General features: G+C 45.1%; 1 protein-coding gene across 1 annotated transcript; it reads left to right on the top strand.

The window, feature by feature from the left end:
* Positions 1-1,012: 1,012 nt before the first annotated feature.
* Positions 1,013-3,070, top strand: LOC109782215 (uncharacterized). The gene is made up of 2 exons (XM_020340825.4): positions 1,013-1,585; positions 2,386-3,070. The coding sequence occupies exons 1-2, from the start codon at positions 1,140-1,142 to the stop codon at positions 2,942-2,944; spliced, it is 1,005 nt and encodes a 334-aa protein (XP_020196414.1). The 5' UTR covers positions 1,013-1,139; the 3' UTR covers positions 2,945-3,070.
* The last annotated feature ends 12,871 nt before the right edge of the window (positions 3,071-15,941 follow it).

Consider the following 15,941-nt stretch of genomic DNA (forward strand, 5'->3'; position numbering starts at 1 on the left):
CGGTTTTCTCTGAATGTTGGTGGCCACATGCATGCGGGCTCCTACGAATTTCCGACAATATTTGATCACGTATAGATCGTCAAGTTACAAAAACATCCCCAATTATATATCCACACTTGCATGACAAAAAAATAGGGCCACCTATATACCAGTTGCTCGAAAAAAATGCTAGTCGTTTTTTTTCAGCCGTTAGATTAAAATGCAATTGCTGCTCCTTCTTCCTCCTTCCGGCCTTCTTCCTTCCTTCCCGATCTTGTTCATGCCTTCCTCTACCCTCTCCTCCACCGATGACAACATGGTCCCATCACTGATGATGTCCTACCAAACCCTTTTTGACGACATTTTTAAGGAAGCACCTTTTTCACTGTGACTTCCAGTCAGAGTAGACAACCTCAAGCTTGGCCACGGTGTCCCTGTCTATGTCTCGGGCTCGGGCGTTATGTAATGCGAGCAACGATCAAAATGAAAAAGGCACCCTTCTCCACACGTGACGGGGCGGCGCCCCTGCCTAAAGCGATGTCCTAGCAAGCCCTTGGCCGGTGATGCCCTGACCGATCGTGTCCCCCCCCCCCCCCCCCCCCCCCCCCCTCCTCCTCCAAGCTTGCCCGCATCGTCCCCGTCTTCGACAAGACTCTAGCTAGCTCAGCCTCGGAGCTGCGCACCGCATCGCCTTCTCTCATAGGAAATCGACTGGACATTTGTTTTCTTGATTGAATTGCCTAATGTTTACGCGGGAAAAATAATATCATGTGTATATTGGCGCGTGCATCACGTACATATGGGACAAGAAGAGCTCCCTATCATGCATATGCCCCCTCCCTCCCCGCCATGATTTTCGCTCGGGTTGTCCCCACACGCACACTGGGTTGGATCCTCTTCCTCGTCCCCATCAACATGGAAGGACCGCCACGTGGGTGTGTAAAGTCTGTTGGCCCACGTCTTTTGTTGACGTTCAGAGCACCGAGAGATCCTGATCCTCTCTATAAAGGAGCCTCCGCGACTTCCAGAGTCTGAAGCTACCGGAGCAACCAACACCTTTTCTTTCCACGTCTAGCTTGTCTGATCTAAGCAAGCTTAGCTAGCGTCATACACACACTCGTTCTGCGTGCCGCACGTACCGTCGAGCTATCCGAACTGAAATGCAGAGGAGCAGAGGTTGTGCCCCGGGCGGTGAGCACGGCTGGGCAGCGGCGGACGGCGGGATGCAGCTGCAGCGCCGGGAGAGGGAGCTGGTGGCGCAGCTGCACGAGCTGCTGTTCCCGTCCACGTCGAGCGGCGCGTCCTCGTGTTCTGGTCTTGCAGCTGACTTGTATTGGGAGCACGGCAGCCCGCAGGTGAAGGCAACCGCGTCGTGCGGCGGAGGCAAACGGCGCGGGGGTCGCAAGAGAGTCCGGGAGGATGAAAGGCACGAGGAGGGGCAAGGACAACGCGGTGGTGCTGCGACTGCGACGAAGGCTACTACTCGTTGCAGGAGGAAGAAGCAAGGGGCAACGACGACGACGCTCGTCACGACGGTGCCGGATTTCGACGGCTACCAGTGGAGGAAGTACGGCCAGAAGCAAATCGAAGCGGCCAAGCACCCTAGGTAAATAATTTAATATTATTAGTACAACATTTGCTATTATTTAGTTTCTTAAACTCGTAGCCCCACCGTACGTACTACTCTCTCATCTTCTTCTTCCACTCTGGCGGAGCCCCTGCCTCCCTGATGTTAGTGTGGCGGCCATAGCAATTCGACAGATGATGGCGGCGGATGGTGTGCTTGTTGCGATTGTAGAGAAGAGCCTCGTTAATAATGGTGGCGGCGGCATAAGATTTTAAGTTGGAAGGAGAGGGGGGATTAGGGTTGAAAGAGAAAGAAAATCACAACCATTTATAAGTAATGAAAGGCTGAAATGACTCATGACCCAATATTTCGCCCATGACAGGTCACCCTTCAATTTAACGAAGTATCATCGCATGCATGCATGCTTTAAACTAAGTAACAAGAAGATTAAGTACTCAATGGTTTCGCTAAATTTGCAGTACAATAAAAAGCATCAGCGCTTTTTATCTTCGATTTAGAAGCAACGATCTAAGAATTTTTACACCCTCTTATATCAAAACGTGGAAAGCCATGCAAAGGAGCCAATCAACCAAACTAGCTAAAATATGTCATTTCCAGACCGCTCGCTGTCCGTATGGATACGTGCACCCGTCTCCCGACATCAGTTGGGACCCCCTTCATGTACCCGTGATACACGATGATACATCTGACATCGATGGCATCATCGTGCGTACGCCCAGCAAGAAGACGTATGATGCTTACGCATGCTCGGGTTAATTAAACTGAAACTATAACAATGACTAAACCTGAATCGCTCTTCCATCAATGGCAATTGGCAGGAATTACTACCGATGCACCAACAGCACGAACCAGGGCTGCCCGGCCAAGCGAACGGTGCAGCGCAATGACGATGACGGCAGCGACGATGGACGGCCGAGGTATACGGTGGTGTACATCTCGGAGCACAGCTGCAAGGCGACCGAGTCCGCGGCCGTGCCGGTGATCCTCGAGACCACCGTCCGCACCGACACCGCAGCAGCTCCAGACGTCGCCGTCGTTCCCGGTAGCAGCTCTGGTGCTATCAGTTCTGAGACTCAATCGCCGGCAAGCTCCTCGGATATCACATGGAGCAGCGGCGGCAGCGACGGCGGTGCCAATGTGCCGCCGAGAGAGCGCGACGATTATTCGCGTCTGTTCGCTATCGAGGATGACTGCTGGGGGTGGAACGCGTCGCCGCCGGCACCCGCTGCTGCTGCTGCGTTGCTCCAGGAGATGGACTTCGACGGGCCGATCAGGTCGCCGGTGCACGTCGCGGCAGCGGACGGAAGTTGGATTAGCGACTTGTTCGTGAACGAACCACCATTTGTTCTCAACAGCTGCCATTTGTTTGGCCTCTAGATCTTTAGATCTTTGTAGATGTTCATTATTGTCTATCCTTTTTTTCTCTCTATTTAATCACTCCAAGTTGAATTTCCTGTTTTTTGTTTAGATGCAGTGAAATAAAAAGGGACTTGTATAATGGTATACAACTTGTGCCTGCATGCATCTATATCACAACTCACAAGCCACCTTAACTAGGGTTCGGCGGGCGCCACTTTCTAGCTTACTAGAGCATAGACCTCACTGACGCCTGCCGGCACCACCTCATCCTCACGATCTCCTCTTAGGCAGAATGTTGCCGCCATTTTCCGCTGCAACCCCGAGGAGCGAGGTCTCTACCCGCCTCGCGGTTCTGATTCCTGAGCCGATGGTAGGACTTCGATTTAACATGTTACTATGGTTACCGCTCTCCAACTTTGCCTCCGTCACTATATTGGTACTAATTTCTCAGTTTGTGATCTCATACATGGGAACAAATTGTCCAAAGACTGGGATTTAAATTGAATACTAAAGAGAAATAACCAAAGACGGTGACCATCGTCATCCCATGCATACGAGTGGAACTCGTATGAGCTCACAACAACGCGTTGGCCCACATCATCACCACTGAGGCATGGCTCTAAATGACCCCGACCTTCACTCTCCCAGCCACATACATCCACCGAGGGCATATGGATTCACACCTAGATCGAGACCGATCGACGGGTTGCCCCATCAAAGCATTGACTTAAACCCCAAGGCTCTTTTGTTCGAGAATTCAACCTTTGAGAGTAGGTGTGGGAACATGTCCTTGAGCAAGCCCGCTACCCTGTGGCCCAACCAAGATTGGGTGTATAAAACTATTTAAACCGGATAATTTTCGTCCCTCGCCGCACTTTAAGTGGTTTTGGTATGACGTGGACCCTGTTGACTAAAACTGTACACGTGGCTGGCTTTGACCGCCATGTCACTTAAGTGACCCCGTCTCTCTCTCTCTCTCTCTCTCTCTCTCTCTCTCTCTCTCTCAGTTCACCAACTAGGATGTGTCCTAGGAGTATCCCTGTGAGTTTGGAGTTCACCAACTAGGATGTATCCTAGGAGTATCTCTGCGATTTTGGAGTCCTGCTAATGTTCACGCTTCCACATATTCTTAGTTTCTACTGCTCAGATCGAGTTCTTTTACATCTAAATAATGTATAGATGTTGATGCACTAAGTGTGACATCTTGTCCTAATAGGAATGATAGACTACTCATATAAGCAAGGAATTGCTTCTTATCCAGGAGCCCATTCGCAAGGAACATCGAAGTTAAACGTGTTTGCCTTGGAGCATTTGAGGATGGATGACAGACTAAGAAGTTGATTTTAGGTGCACAAGAGTGAGGATAAAGTACACAAGAAAGACCAGTGTTGGTTTTTCAAGCTACTCTAGATCCCAATAGGAGTAACGACCAGGAACCAGGGTCTGGGACATCACAAATGGTATTAGAGTTGACCCTAGCGGTGCAGACATGTACATGGCATGTGTGGCCCATCGTGGCACACGGCAGGCACATGTGTATATTGGCACTTAGGCACATAGGCGTGTGCTAAGGGGGAACGTTCTTGTTTGGCCGAGAGGACGTCAATTCCTTTGAGTGAGGGTGTATATGACATCTTTGCTTAATAGGAATGATAGACTACTTACACCAACAAGGAATTCCTTGTTATTCGGAAGCCCATTCACAAGGAACCTCGAAGATAAGTGTGCTTGGCTTGGAGATTTTTTGAGGATGGGTGACTGACTAGGAAGTTGGTCCAGAGTCCGCACAAGTGGGCACAAAGTGCATAGGGCACTAATGATCTATGGGACTAGTCTAGATCCCACCAGCAGGAACTACCGAGAACCAGTGGTTGTGGTCAGGGCGTTACAAATTTTGGAACTATTCTGATTGGACCAGTGACTTGTCCGGAAGTTGAAGAGTGGATTCACAACATATGTGTAATGAAATACAATATGGTAGAACGAAAGGAGATGGTGAATTATGCCTCCCAATATTTTATCCAAGAAGAGGACACTTGGTGGACGATGCAAATAGACATTGATGAATCCCAAAATGCGAGCGATTCAAGGAGTTTTTCCTTCAATCTCATCTTGTCATTGGGGTTCTGAAGCAACCAATTAAAGACGCAAGGAAGTTTTGTGCTTGCAAGATTGGCAGAGGAGGACATGCTCATAAAGAACATATTGATCAATGTACCAATTGTGAAGAGAACCATCTAGATGAAGAATGTCCCACCATTCGCTTCATATGTGAAGGGACCGATCATTATCCATCCCAATGTAGTTTGTCCATAAGTACAAAGGAGAGTCCAACAAAGTAAGAAAAAGTAAGTAAGTGGTACTCGAGGAACCTTCACAATAGATCGTAATACTATCAAAGATCGTTGACGAAGAACGACTTCCTGGAGAACCAGTTATTCTCCTCAGGTCATGCTACTCATGTGGACAAGGTGTACACAAATCCAACTCCTGCTCGCAAAGGGATAAGTAGAAGGAATATGCACATGGAGTTGAATCACTTGAAATAGCATATGACTCATGATAATTAGAAGCCGTAAATGCTAAGGAAAAGCCGAAGGAGAAGAAAACCAAGCCTAAAAAGAAGTAGAAATTTTGTACCAAAAGGATTACCAACTTCACAGTCAATTTGGAGGAACAATTGTAATTCATCATGAAGCTTTGATCAATAAGGAAGTAAAGAGGGAGAAGGACTTGTCCAATGTGATTTTTTATAAATTTCGGGAGTCCAAACAATCTAGTAAAAAATATTGGAATGAGAAGAAGGCCAACAAGAAGTAGCGAAGATAGCCATAGATGAATAAACATTGTAATAGGAGTTTATGGAGAGGATGGTGTGGACCCTTTTGTTGGCGCATATGGTATGGCCCAGCTATCAGTGATTTGAAGGAAATATGCCCTAGAGGCAATAATAAAGTTGTTATTTATATTTCCTTATATCATGATAAATGTTTATTATTCATGCTAGAATTGTATTAACCGGAAACTTAGTACATTTGTGAATACATAGACAAACAGAGTGTCACTAGTATGCCTCTACTTGACTAGCTCGTTGGATCAAAGATGGTTAAGTTTCCTAGCCATAGACATGAGTTGTATTTGATCAATGGGATCACATCATTAGAGAATGATGTGATTGACTTGATCCATTCCGTTAGCTTAGCACTTGATTGTTTAGTATATTGCTATTGCTTTCTTCATGACTTATACATGTTCCTATGACTATGAGATTATGCAACTCCCGAATACCGGAGGAACACTTTGTGTGCTACCAAACGTCACAACGTAACTGGGTGATTATAAAGGTGCTCTACAGGTGTCTCCGATGGTACTTGTTGAGTTGGCATAGATCGAGATTAGGATTTGTCACTCCGATTGTCGGAGAGGTATCTCTAGGCCCTCTCGGTAATGCACATCACTATAAGCCTTGCAAGAAATGTGACTAATGAGTTAGTTGCGGGATGATGCATTACGTAACGAGTAAAGAGACTTGCCGGTAACGAGATTGAACTAGGTATTGAGATACTGACGATCGAATCTCGGGCAAGTAACATACCGATGACAAAGGGAACAACATATGTTGTTATGCGGTTTGACCGATAAAGATATTCATAGAATATGTAGGAACCAATATGAGCATCCAGGTTCCGCTATTGGTTATTGACCGGAGACATGTCTCGGTCATGTCTACATAGTTCTCGAACCCTTAGGGTCCGCACGCTTAACGTTCGGTGACGATCGGTATTAGGAGTTTATGTGTTTTGATGTACCAAAGATAGTTCGGAGTTCCGGATGTGATCACGGACATGACGAGGAGTCTCGAAATGGTCGAGACATAAATATTGATATATTGGACGACTATATTCTGACACCGGATGAGTTCCGGGGGTCACCGGATATTTATCGGAGTGCCGGGGGGTTATCGGAACCCCCAGGGGATCTAATGGGCCAACATGGGCCTTGTGGGAGAGAGAGAGGAGAGGGCCTAGGGCTGCCCCCCCTTGGGAGTATGAATTGGACAAGGAGGGGGGCGGTGCTCCCTCTTTCCTCCCTCTCTCCCTCTCCTTCCTTCCCCTTCCTCCTTCCTAGTTGGAATAGGAAAGGGGAGTCCTACTCCCACTAGGAGGAGGACTCCCCCCTCTCCTTGGCGCACCCCAAGGCCGGCCGGCCTCCCCCCTTGCTCCTTTATATACGGGGGCAGGGGGCACCCTAGAAGACACAAGTTGATTGTTCCAAGCCGTGTAAGGTGCCCCCTCCACCATAATCCACCTCAGTCATATCGTCGTAGTGCTTAGGCGAAGCCCTGCGCCGGTAGCTTCATCATCACTGTCATCACGCCGTCGTGCTGACGAAGCTCTTCCCCGACACTCTACTGGATCGTGAGTTCGTGGGACGTCACCGAGCCGAATGTGTGCAGATCACGGAGGTGCCGTACCTTCGGTGCTAGGATCGGTCGATCGTGGAGACGTACGACTACATCAACCGCGTTGTCATAACGCTTCCGCTTACGGTCTATGAGGGTACGTAGACAACACTCTCCCCTCTCGTTGCTATGCATCACCATGATCTTGCGTGTGCGTAGGAATTTTTTTGAAATTACTATGTTCCCCAACAGTGGCATCCGAGCCAGGTTTATGCGTAGATGTTATATGCACGAGTAGAACACAAGTGAGTAGTGGGCGATAATAGTCATACTGCTTACCAGCATGTCATACTTTGATTCGGCGGTATTGTTGGATGAAGCGGCCCGGACCGACATTAGCGTACGCTTACACGAGACTGGTTCTCCCGACGTGCTTCGCGCACAGGTGGCTGGCGGGTGTCAGTTTCTCCAACTTTAGTTGAATCGAGTGTGGCTACGCCCGGTCCTTGTGAAGGTTAAAACAACACATACTTGACGAAAAATCGTTGTGGTTTTGATGCGTAGGTAAGAACGGTTCTTGCTTAGCCCGTAGCAGCCACGTAAAACTTGCAACAACAAAGTAGAGGACGTCTAACTTGTTTTTGCAGGGCATGTTGTGATGTGATATGGTCAAGACATGATGCTAAATTTTATTGTATGAGATGATCATGTTTTGTAACAGAGTTATCAGCAACTGGCAGGATCCATATGGTTGTTGCTTTATTGTATGAAATGCAATCGCCATGTAATTGCTTTACTTTATCTCTAAGCGGTAGTGATAGTTGTTGAAGCAATAGTTGGCGAGACGACAACGATGCTACGATGGAGATCAAGGTGTCGCGCCGGTGACGATGGTGATCATGACCGTGCTTTGGAGATGGAGATCAAAGGCACAAGATGATGATGGCCATATCATATCACTTATATTGATGGCATGTGATGTTTAGCCTTTATGCATCTTATTTTGCTTAGTTCGGCGGTAGCATTATAAGATGATCTCTCACTAAATTTCAAGGTACAAGTGTTCTCCCTGAGTATGCACCGTTGCGAAAGTTCGTCGTGCCGAGACACCACGTGATGATCGGGTGTGATAAGCTCTACGTTCACATACAATGGGTGCAAGACAGTTTTGCACAAGAAGAATACTCGTGTTAAACTTGACGAGCCTAGCATATGCAGATATGGCCTCGGAACACTGAGACCGAAAGGTCGAGTGTGAATCATATAGTAGATATGATCAACATAGTGATGTTCACCATTGAAAACTACTCCATCTCACGTGATGATCGGACATGGTTTAGTTGATATGGATCATGTGATCACTTAGATGATTAGAGGGATGTCTATCTAACTGGGAGTTCTTTAGTAATTTGATTAATTGAACTTTAATTTATCATGAACTTAGTACCTGATAGTATTTTGCATTTCTATGTTGTTGTAGATAGATGGCCCGTGTTGTTGTTCCGTTGAATTTTAGTGCGTTCCTAGAGAAAGCTAAGTTGAAAGATGATGGTAGCAACTACATGGATTGGGTCCATAACTTGAGGATTATCCTCATTGCTGCACAGAAGAATTATGTCCTGGAAGCACCGCTAGGTGCCAAACCCGCTGCAGGAGCAACGCCAGATGTTATGAACGTCTGGCAGAGCAAAGCTGATGACTACTCGATAGTTCAGTGTGCCATGCTTTACGGCTTAGAACCGGGACTTCAACGACGTTTTGAACATCATGGAGCATATGAGATGTTCCAGGAGTTGAAGTTAATATCTCAAGCAAATGCCCGGATTGAGAGATATGAAGTCTCCAATAAGTTCTACAGCTACAAGATGGAGGAGAATAGTTATGTCAGTGAGCATATACTCAAAATGTCTGGGGTATAACAATCACTTGATTCAACTGGGAGTTAATCTTCCGGATGATAGCGTCATTGACAGAATTCTTCAATCACTGCCACCAAGCTACAAGAGCTTCGTGATGAACTATAACATACAAGGGATGGATAAGACAATTCCCGAGCTCTTCGCAATGCTAAAGGCCGCGGAGGTAGAAATCAAGAAGGAGCATCAAGTGTTGATGGTCAACAAGACCACCAGTTTCAAGAAAAAGGGTAAAGGGAAGAAGGGAAACTTCAAGAAGAACGGCAAGCAAGTTGCTGCTCAAGTGAAGAAGCCCAAGTCTGGACCTAAGACTGAGACTGAGTGCTTCTACTGCAAAGGGACTGGTCACTGGAAGCGGAACTGCCCCAAGTATTTGGCGGATAAGAAGGATGGCAAGGTGAACAAAGGTATATGTGATATACATGTTATAGATGTGTACCTTACTAATGCTCGCAGTAGTGCCTGGGTATTTGATACTGGTTCTGTTGCTAATATTTGCAACTCGAAACAGGGACTACGGAATAAGCAAAGATTGGCTAAGGACGAGGTGACGATGCGCGTGGGAAATGGTTCCAAAGTCGATGTGATCGCGGTCGGCATGCTACCTCTACATCTACGTTCGGGATTAGTTTTCGACCTGAATAATTGTTATTTGGTGCAAGCATTGAGCATGAACATTATATCTGGATCTTGTTTGATGCGAGACCGTTATTTATTTAAATCATAGAATAATGGTTGTTCTATTTATATGAGTAATATTTTTTATGGTCATGCACCCTTGAAGAGTGGTCTATTCTTTTTGAATCTCGATAGTAGTGACACACATATTCATAATATTGAAGCCAAAAGATGTAGAGTTGATAATGATAGTGCAACTTATTTGTGGCACTGCCGTTTGGGTCATATTGGTGTAAAGCGCATGAAGAAACTCCATTCCGATGGACTTTTGGAATCACTTGATTATGAATCACTTGGTACTTGCGAACCATGCCTCATGGGCAAGATGACTAAAACTCCGTTCTCCAGAACTATGGAGCGAGCAACAGATTTGTTGGAAATCATACATACTGATGTATGTGGTCCGATGAATGTTGAGGCTCGCGGCAAGTATCGTTGTTTTCTCACCTTCACAGATGATTTGAGCAGATATGGGTATATCTACTTGATGAAACATAAGTCTGAAACATTTGAAAAGTTCAAAGAATTTCAGAGTGAAGTGGAAAATCATCGTAACAAGAAAATGAAGTTTCTACGATCTGATCGTGGAGGAGAATATTTGAGTTACGAGTTTGGTCTTCATTTGAAACAATGCAGAATAGTTTCACAACTCACGCCACCCGGAACACCACAGCGTAATGGTGTGTCCGAACGTCGTAATCGTACTTTATTAGATATGGTGCGATCTATGATGTCTCTTACTGATTTACCGCTATCGTTTTGGGGTTATGCTTTAGAGACGGCTGCATTCACGTTAAATAGGGCACCGTCTAAATCCGTTGAGACGACACCTTATGAACTGTGGTTTGGCAAGAAACCAAAGTTGTCGTTTCTTAAAGTTTGGGGCTGCGATGCTTATGTGAAAAAGCTTCAACCTGATAAGCTCGAACCCAAATTGGAGAAATGTGTCTTCATAGGATACCCAAAGGAGACTATTGGGTACACCTTCTATCACAGATCCGAAGGCAAGACATTCGTTGCTAAGAATGGATCCTTTCTAGAGAAGGAGTTTCTCTCGAAAGAAGTGAGTGGGAGGAAAGTAGAACTTGATGAGGTATCTGTACCTGCTCCCTTATTGGAAAGTAGTTCATCACAAAATCTGTTCCTGTGACTCCTACACCAATTAGTGAGGAAACTAATGATGATGATCATGTAACTTCAGATCAAGTTACTACTGAACCTCATAGGTCAACCAGGGTAAGATCCGCACCAGAGTGGTACGGTAATCATGTTCTGGAGGTCATGTTACTTGACCATGACGAACCTACGAACTATGAGGAAGCGATGATGAGGCCAGATTCCGCAAAATGGCTTGAGGCCATGAAATCTGAGATGGGATCCATGTATGAGAACAAAGTGTGGACTTTGGTTGACTTGCCCGATGATCGGCAAGCCATCGAGAATAAATGGATCTTCAAGAAGAACACTGACGCTGATGTAATGTTACTGTCTACAAAGCTCGACTTGTTGCGAAAGGTTTTCGACAAGTTCAAGGAGTTGACTACGATGAGACTTTCTCACCCGTAGCGATGCTTAAGTCCATCCAAATCATGTTAGCAATTGCCGCATTTTATGATTATGAAATTTGGTAAATGGATGTAAAGACTGCATTCCTGAATGGATTTCTGGAAGAAGAGTTGTATATGATACAACCTGAAGGTTTTATCGATCAAAGGATGCTAACAAAGTGTGCAAGCTCCAGCGATCCATTTATGGACTGGTGCAAGCATCTCGGAGTTGGAATAAACGTTTTGATAGTGTGATCAAAGCATATGGTTTTATACAGACTTTTGGAGAAGCCTGTATTTACAAGAAAGTTAGTGGGAGCCCTGTAGCATTTCTAATATTATATATGGATGACATATTGTTGATCGAAAATGATGTAGAATTTTCTGGAAAGCATAAAGGAGTGTTTGAAAGGAGTTTTTCAAAGAAAGACCTCGGTGAAGCTGCTTACATATTGAGCATCAAGATCTATAGAGATAGATAAAGACGCTTGATAAGACTTTTTCAATGAGTACATACCTTGATAAGATTTTGAAGTAGTTCAAAATGGAACAGTCAAAGAAGGAGTTCTTGCCTGTGTTGCAAGGTGTGAAGCTGAGTAAGAATCAAAAACCCGACCACGGCAGAAAATAGAAAGAGAATGAAATTCATTACCTATGCCTCAGTCATAGGTTCTATAAAGTATGCTATGCTGTGTACCAGACCTATTGTGTACCTCACCATGAGTTTGGTAAGATGGTACAATAGTGATCCAGGAGTGGATCACTGGACAGCGGTCAAACTTATCCTTAGTGGTATAAGGATATGTTTCTCGGTTATGGAGGTGATAAAGAGTTCGTTGTAAAGAGTTACGTCGATGCAAGCTTTGATACCGATCTGGATAACTCTAAGTCACAATCCGGATACATATTGAAAGTGGGGGCAATTAGCTAAAGTAGCTCCGTGCAGAGCATCGTAGACATAGAAATTTGCAAAATACATACGGATCTGAATGTGGCAGACTCATTGACTAAACCTCTCTCCCAAGCAAAACATGATCACACCTTAGTACTCTTTGGGCGTTAATCACATAGCGATATGAACTAGATTATTGACTCTAGTAAACCCTTTGGGTGTTGGTCACATGACGATGTGAACTATTGGTGTTAAATCACAGGACGATGTGAACTAGATTATTGACTCTAGTGCAAGTGGGAGACTGATGGAAATATGCCCTAGAGGCAATAATAAAGTTGTTATTTATATTTCCTTATATCATGATAAATGTTTATTATTCATGCTAGAATTGTATTAACCGGAAACTTAGTACATGTGTGAATACATAGACAAACAGAGTGTCACTAGTATGCCTCTACTTGACTAGCTCGTTGGATCAAAGATGGTTAAGTTTCCTAGCCATAGACATGAGTTGTCATTTGATCAACGGGGTCACGTCATTAGAGAATGATGTGATTGACTTGACCCATTCCGTTAGCTTAGCACTTGATCGTTTAGTATATTGCTATTGCTTTCTTCATGACTTATACATGTTCCTATGACTATGAGATTATGCAACTCCCGAATACCGGAGGAACACTTTATGTGCTACCAAACGTCACAACGTAACTGGGTGATTATAAAGGTGCTCTATAGGTGTCTCTAATGGTACTTGTTGAGTTGGCATAGATCGAGATTAGGATTTGTCACTCTGATTGTCGGAGAGGTATCTCTGGGCCCTCTCGGTAATGCACATCACTATAAGCCTTGCAAGCAATGTGACTAATGAGTTAGTTGCGGTATGATGCATTACGGAATGAGTAAAGAGACTTGCCGGTAACGAGATTGAACTAGGTATTGAGATACCGACGATCAAATCTCGGGCAAGTAACATACCGATGACAAAGGGAACAACGTATGTTGTTATGCGGTTTGACCGATAAAGATCTTCAGAGAATATGTAGGAACCAATATGATCATCCAGGTTCCGCTATTGGTTATTGACCGGAGACATGTCTCGGTCATGTCTACATAGTTCTCGAACCCGTAGGTTTCGCACGCTTAACGTTCGGTGACGATTGGTATTATGAGTTTATGTGTTTTGATGTACCGAAGATAGTTCGGAGTCCCGTATGTGATCACGTACATGACGAGGAGTCTCGAAATGGTCGAGACATAAAGATTAATATATTGGACGACTAGATTCGGACACCGGATGAGTTCCGGGGGTCACCGGATATTTATCGGAGTACTGGGGGGTTATCGGAACCCCCAGGGGATCTAATGGGCCAACATGGGCCTTGTGGGAGAGAGAGGAGAGGGCCTAGGGCTGGCCGCGCCCCCCCCCTTGGGAGTCCGAATTGGACAGCGAGGGGGGCGGCGCCCCCTCTTTCCTCCCTCTCCCCTCTCCTTCCTTCCCCTTCCTCCTTCCTAGTTGGAATAGGAAAGGGGAGTCCCACTCCCACTAGGAGGACTCCCCACTCTCCTTGGAGCGCCCCAAGGCCGGCCGGCCTCCCCCCTTGCTCCTTTATATACAGGGGCAGGGGCACCCTAGAACACACAAGTTGATTGTTCCAAGCCGTGTGTGGTGCCCCCCTCCACCATAATCCACCTTAGTCATATCGTCGCAGTGCTTAGGCGAAGCCCTGCGCCGGTAGCTTCATCATCACCGTCATCACGCTGTTGTGCTGACGAAGCTCTTCCCCGACACTCTGCTGGATCGTGAGTTCGTGGGACGTCACCGAGCCGAACGTGTGCAGATCTCGGAGGTGTCGTACCTTCGGTGCTAGGATCGGTCGATCGTGAAGACGTATGACTACATCAACCGCGTTGTCATAACACTTCCGCTTACGGTCTACGAGGGTACGTAGACAACACTCTCCCCTCTCGTTGCTATGCATCACCATGATCTTGCGTGTGCGTAGGAATTTTTTTGAAATTACTATGTTCCCCAACATGATTGAATCGGAGCTAAAATATAACCCAAAAAATTGTGTTCCTGGGGGCTTGAACCAGGAACCTGTGTGTGTTCTGTGCATGTGTGTGGCTAGTGGAGTAAGACTAGGATAATGAACAGAGATCAGACCCTTCAGAATATATTTCGTAACATTTCGTAATATTGTTGAGTCAACAATGTGACATGGACTATGTGGTTTCATGTTTAATGTGCAACATTTCTTACTATACTTGAAAACAACTACAATAACGATATTTAGGTTTAGAATTAGAGAAGCGTATGACATTGGCATCATAATTCATATATACGTACCATAATTAGACATAAAACTCTAGTTCAATAAAACATCTAAATGTGTGCACATATCGTGCCACCTACAACGTCGCATAAGATCACATATGTTGGCACTTAAAACGTCACATAAGTTCACATGCATAGCTTGCCACTTCGCACATAGAAGATGCAAACATAGTCTTGAACAATACAAGTTTCATAAAAGAGTAGACATAATTCCTAGGATTCAAGATGCAGCAATGACACCTGCAGCACCACTGCCCCCAACATCACAAGCACTAGCTCCAGCACCTCCATCACCTTCATCATCAAAAAGATGGCAAGGAACAGGTAGGGAAAAAGTCTTGGTGATGGGGTACAATTCAGGAGTACGTGGCATCAGCTCTAAAACTTTAGTTGCCATCATCATTAGTGCTTCGGCATCAGTGCCTTCGGCTAACTTGACGTTGCAACCATGAATCAAGGAAACAAATGTTTGGATCTTGAATTTGACAAGAACATCATTGGTTTCATGACCAGCAAGCTTGAAGTCCATATGACCTAATGTGTGATGGGGAGCATATGCAACAACGAATGCAAGTGAAAAGAGGTTGCTCTTGAGAGTAAATATAGATATATCATTAACAACACCATATTTGACATCCAACTAAACCTTTGTGGCATACACTATTTGAATAACCTCGGGGGAAGGATCATACAAATGAAATGCGAAATAAATAATAGTTTAAAAATCACCTAAAAGTTCAGACTCGGTACAAAACACTAGTAATCAAATAACAAATCATCAAGTATCATGTCCATGGCCAGAATTATGGGATACACCGCACAACAACATGAAGAAAACATGAAAGTGAAGGAAATATGCCCTAGAGGCAATAATAAAGTTATTATTTATTTCCTTATTTCATGATAAATGTTTAATATTCATGCTAGAATTGTATTAACCGGAAACTTGATACATGTGTGAATACATAGACAAAACAGAATGTCACTAGTATGCCTCTACTTGACTAGCTCGTTGAATCAAAGATGGTTAAGTTTCCTAGCCATAGACATGAGTTGTCATTTGATTAACGGGATCACATCATTAGGAGAATGATGTGATTGACCTGACCCATTCCGTTAGCTTAGCACTTGATCGTTTAGTATTCTGCTATTGCTTTCTTCATGACTTATACATGTTCTTATGACTATGAGATTATGCAACTCCCGTTTACCGGAGGAACACTTTGTGTGCTACCAAACGTC

This window comes from Aegilops tauschii, chromosome 5 (assembly GCF_002575655.3).
Source record: "Aegilops tauschii subsp. strangulata cultivar AL8/78 chromosome 5, Aet v6.0, whole genome shotgun sequence".
NCBI lineage: Eukaryota > Viridiplantae > Streptophyta > Magnoliopsida > Poales > Poaceae > Aegilops > Aegilops tauschii.

Bases quoted from the DNA above. Each gene is read 5' to 3' on its own strand.
- LOC109782215 (XM_020340825.4), top strand. From the start codon at position 1,140: ATGCAGAGGAGCAGAGGTTGTGCCCCGGGCGGTGAGCACGGCTGGGCA. The intron at 1,586-2,385 runs GTAAATAATTTA...GGCAATTGGCAG, and splicing joins GAAGCGGCCAAGCACCCTAG to GAATTACTACCGATGCACCA.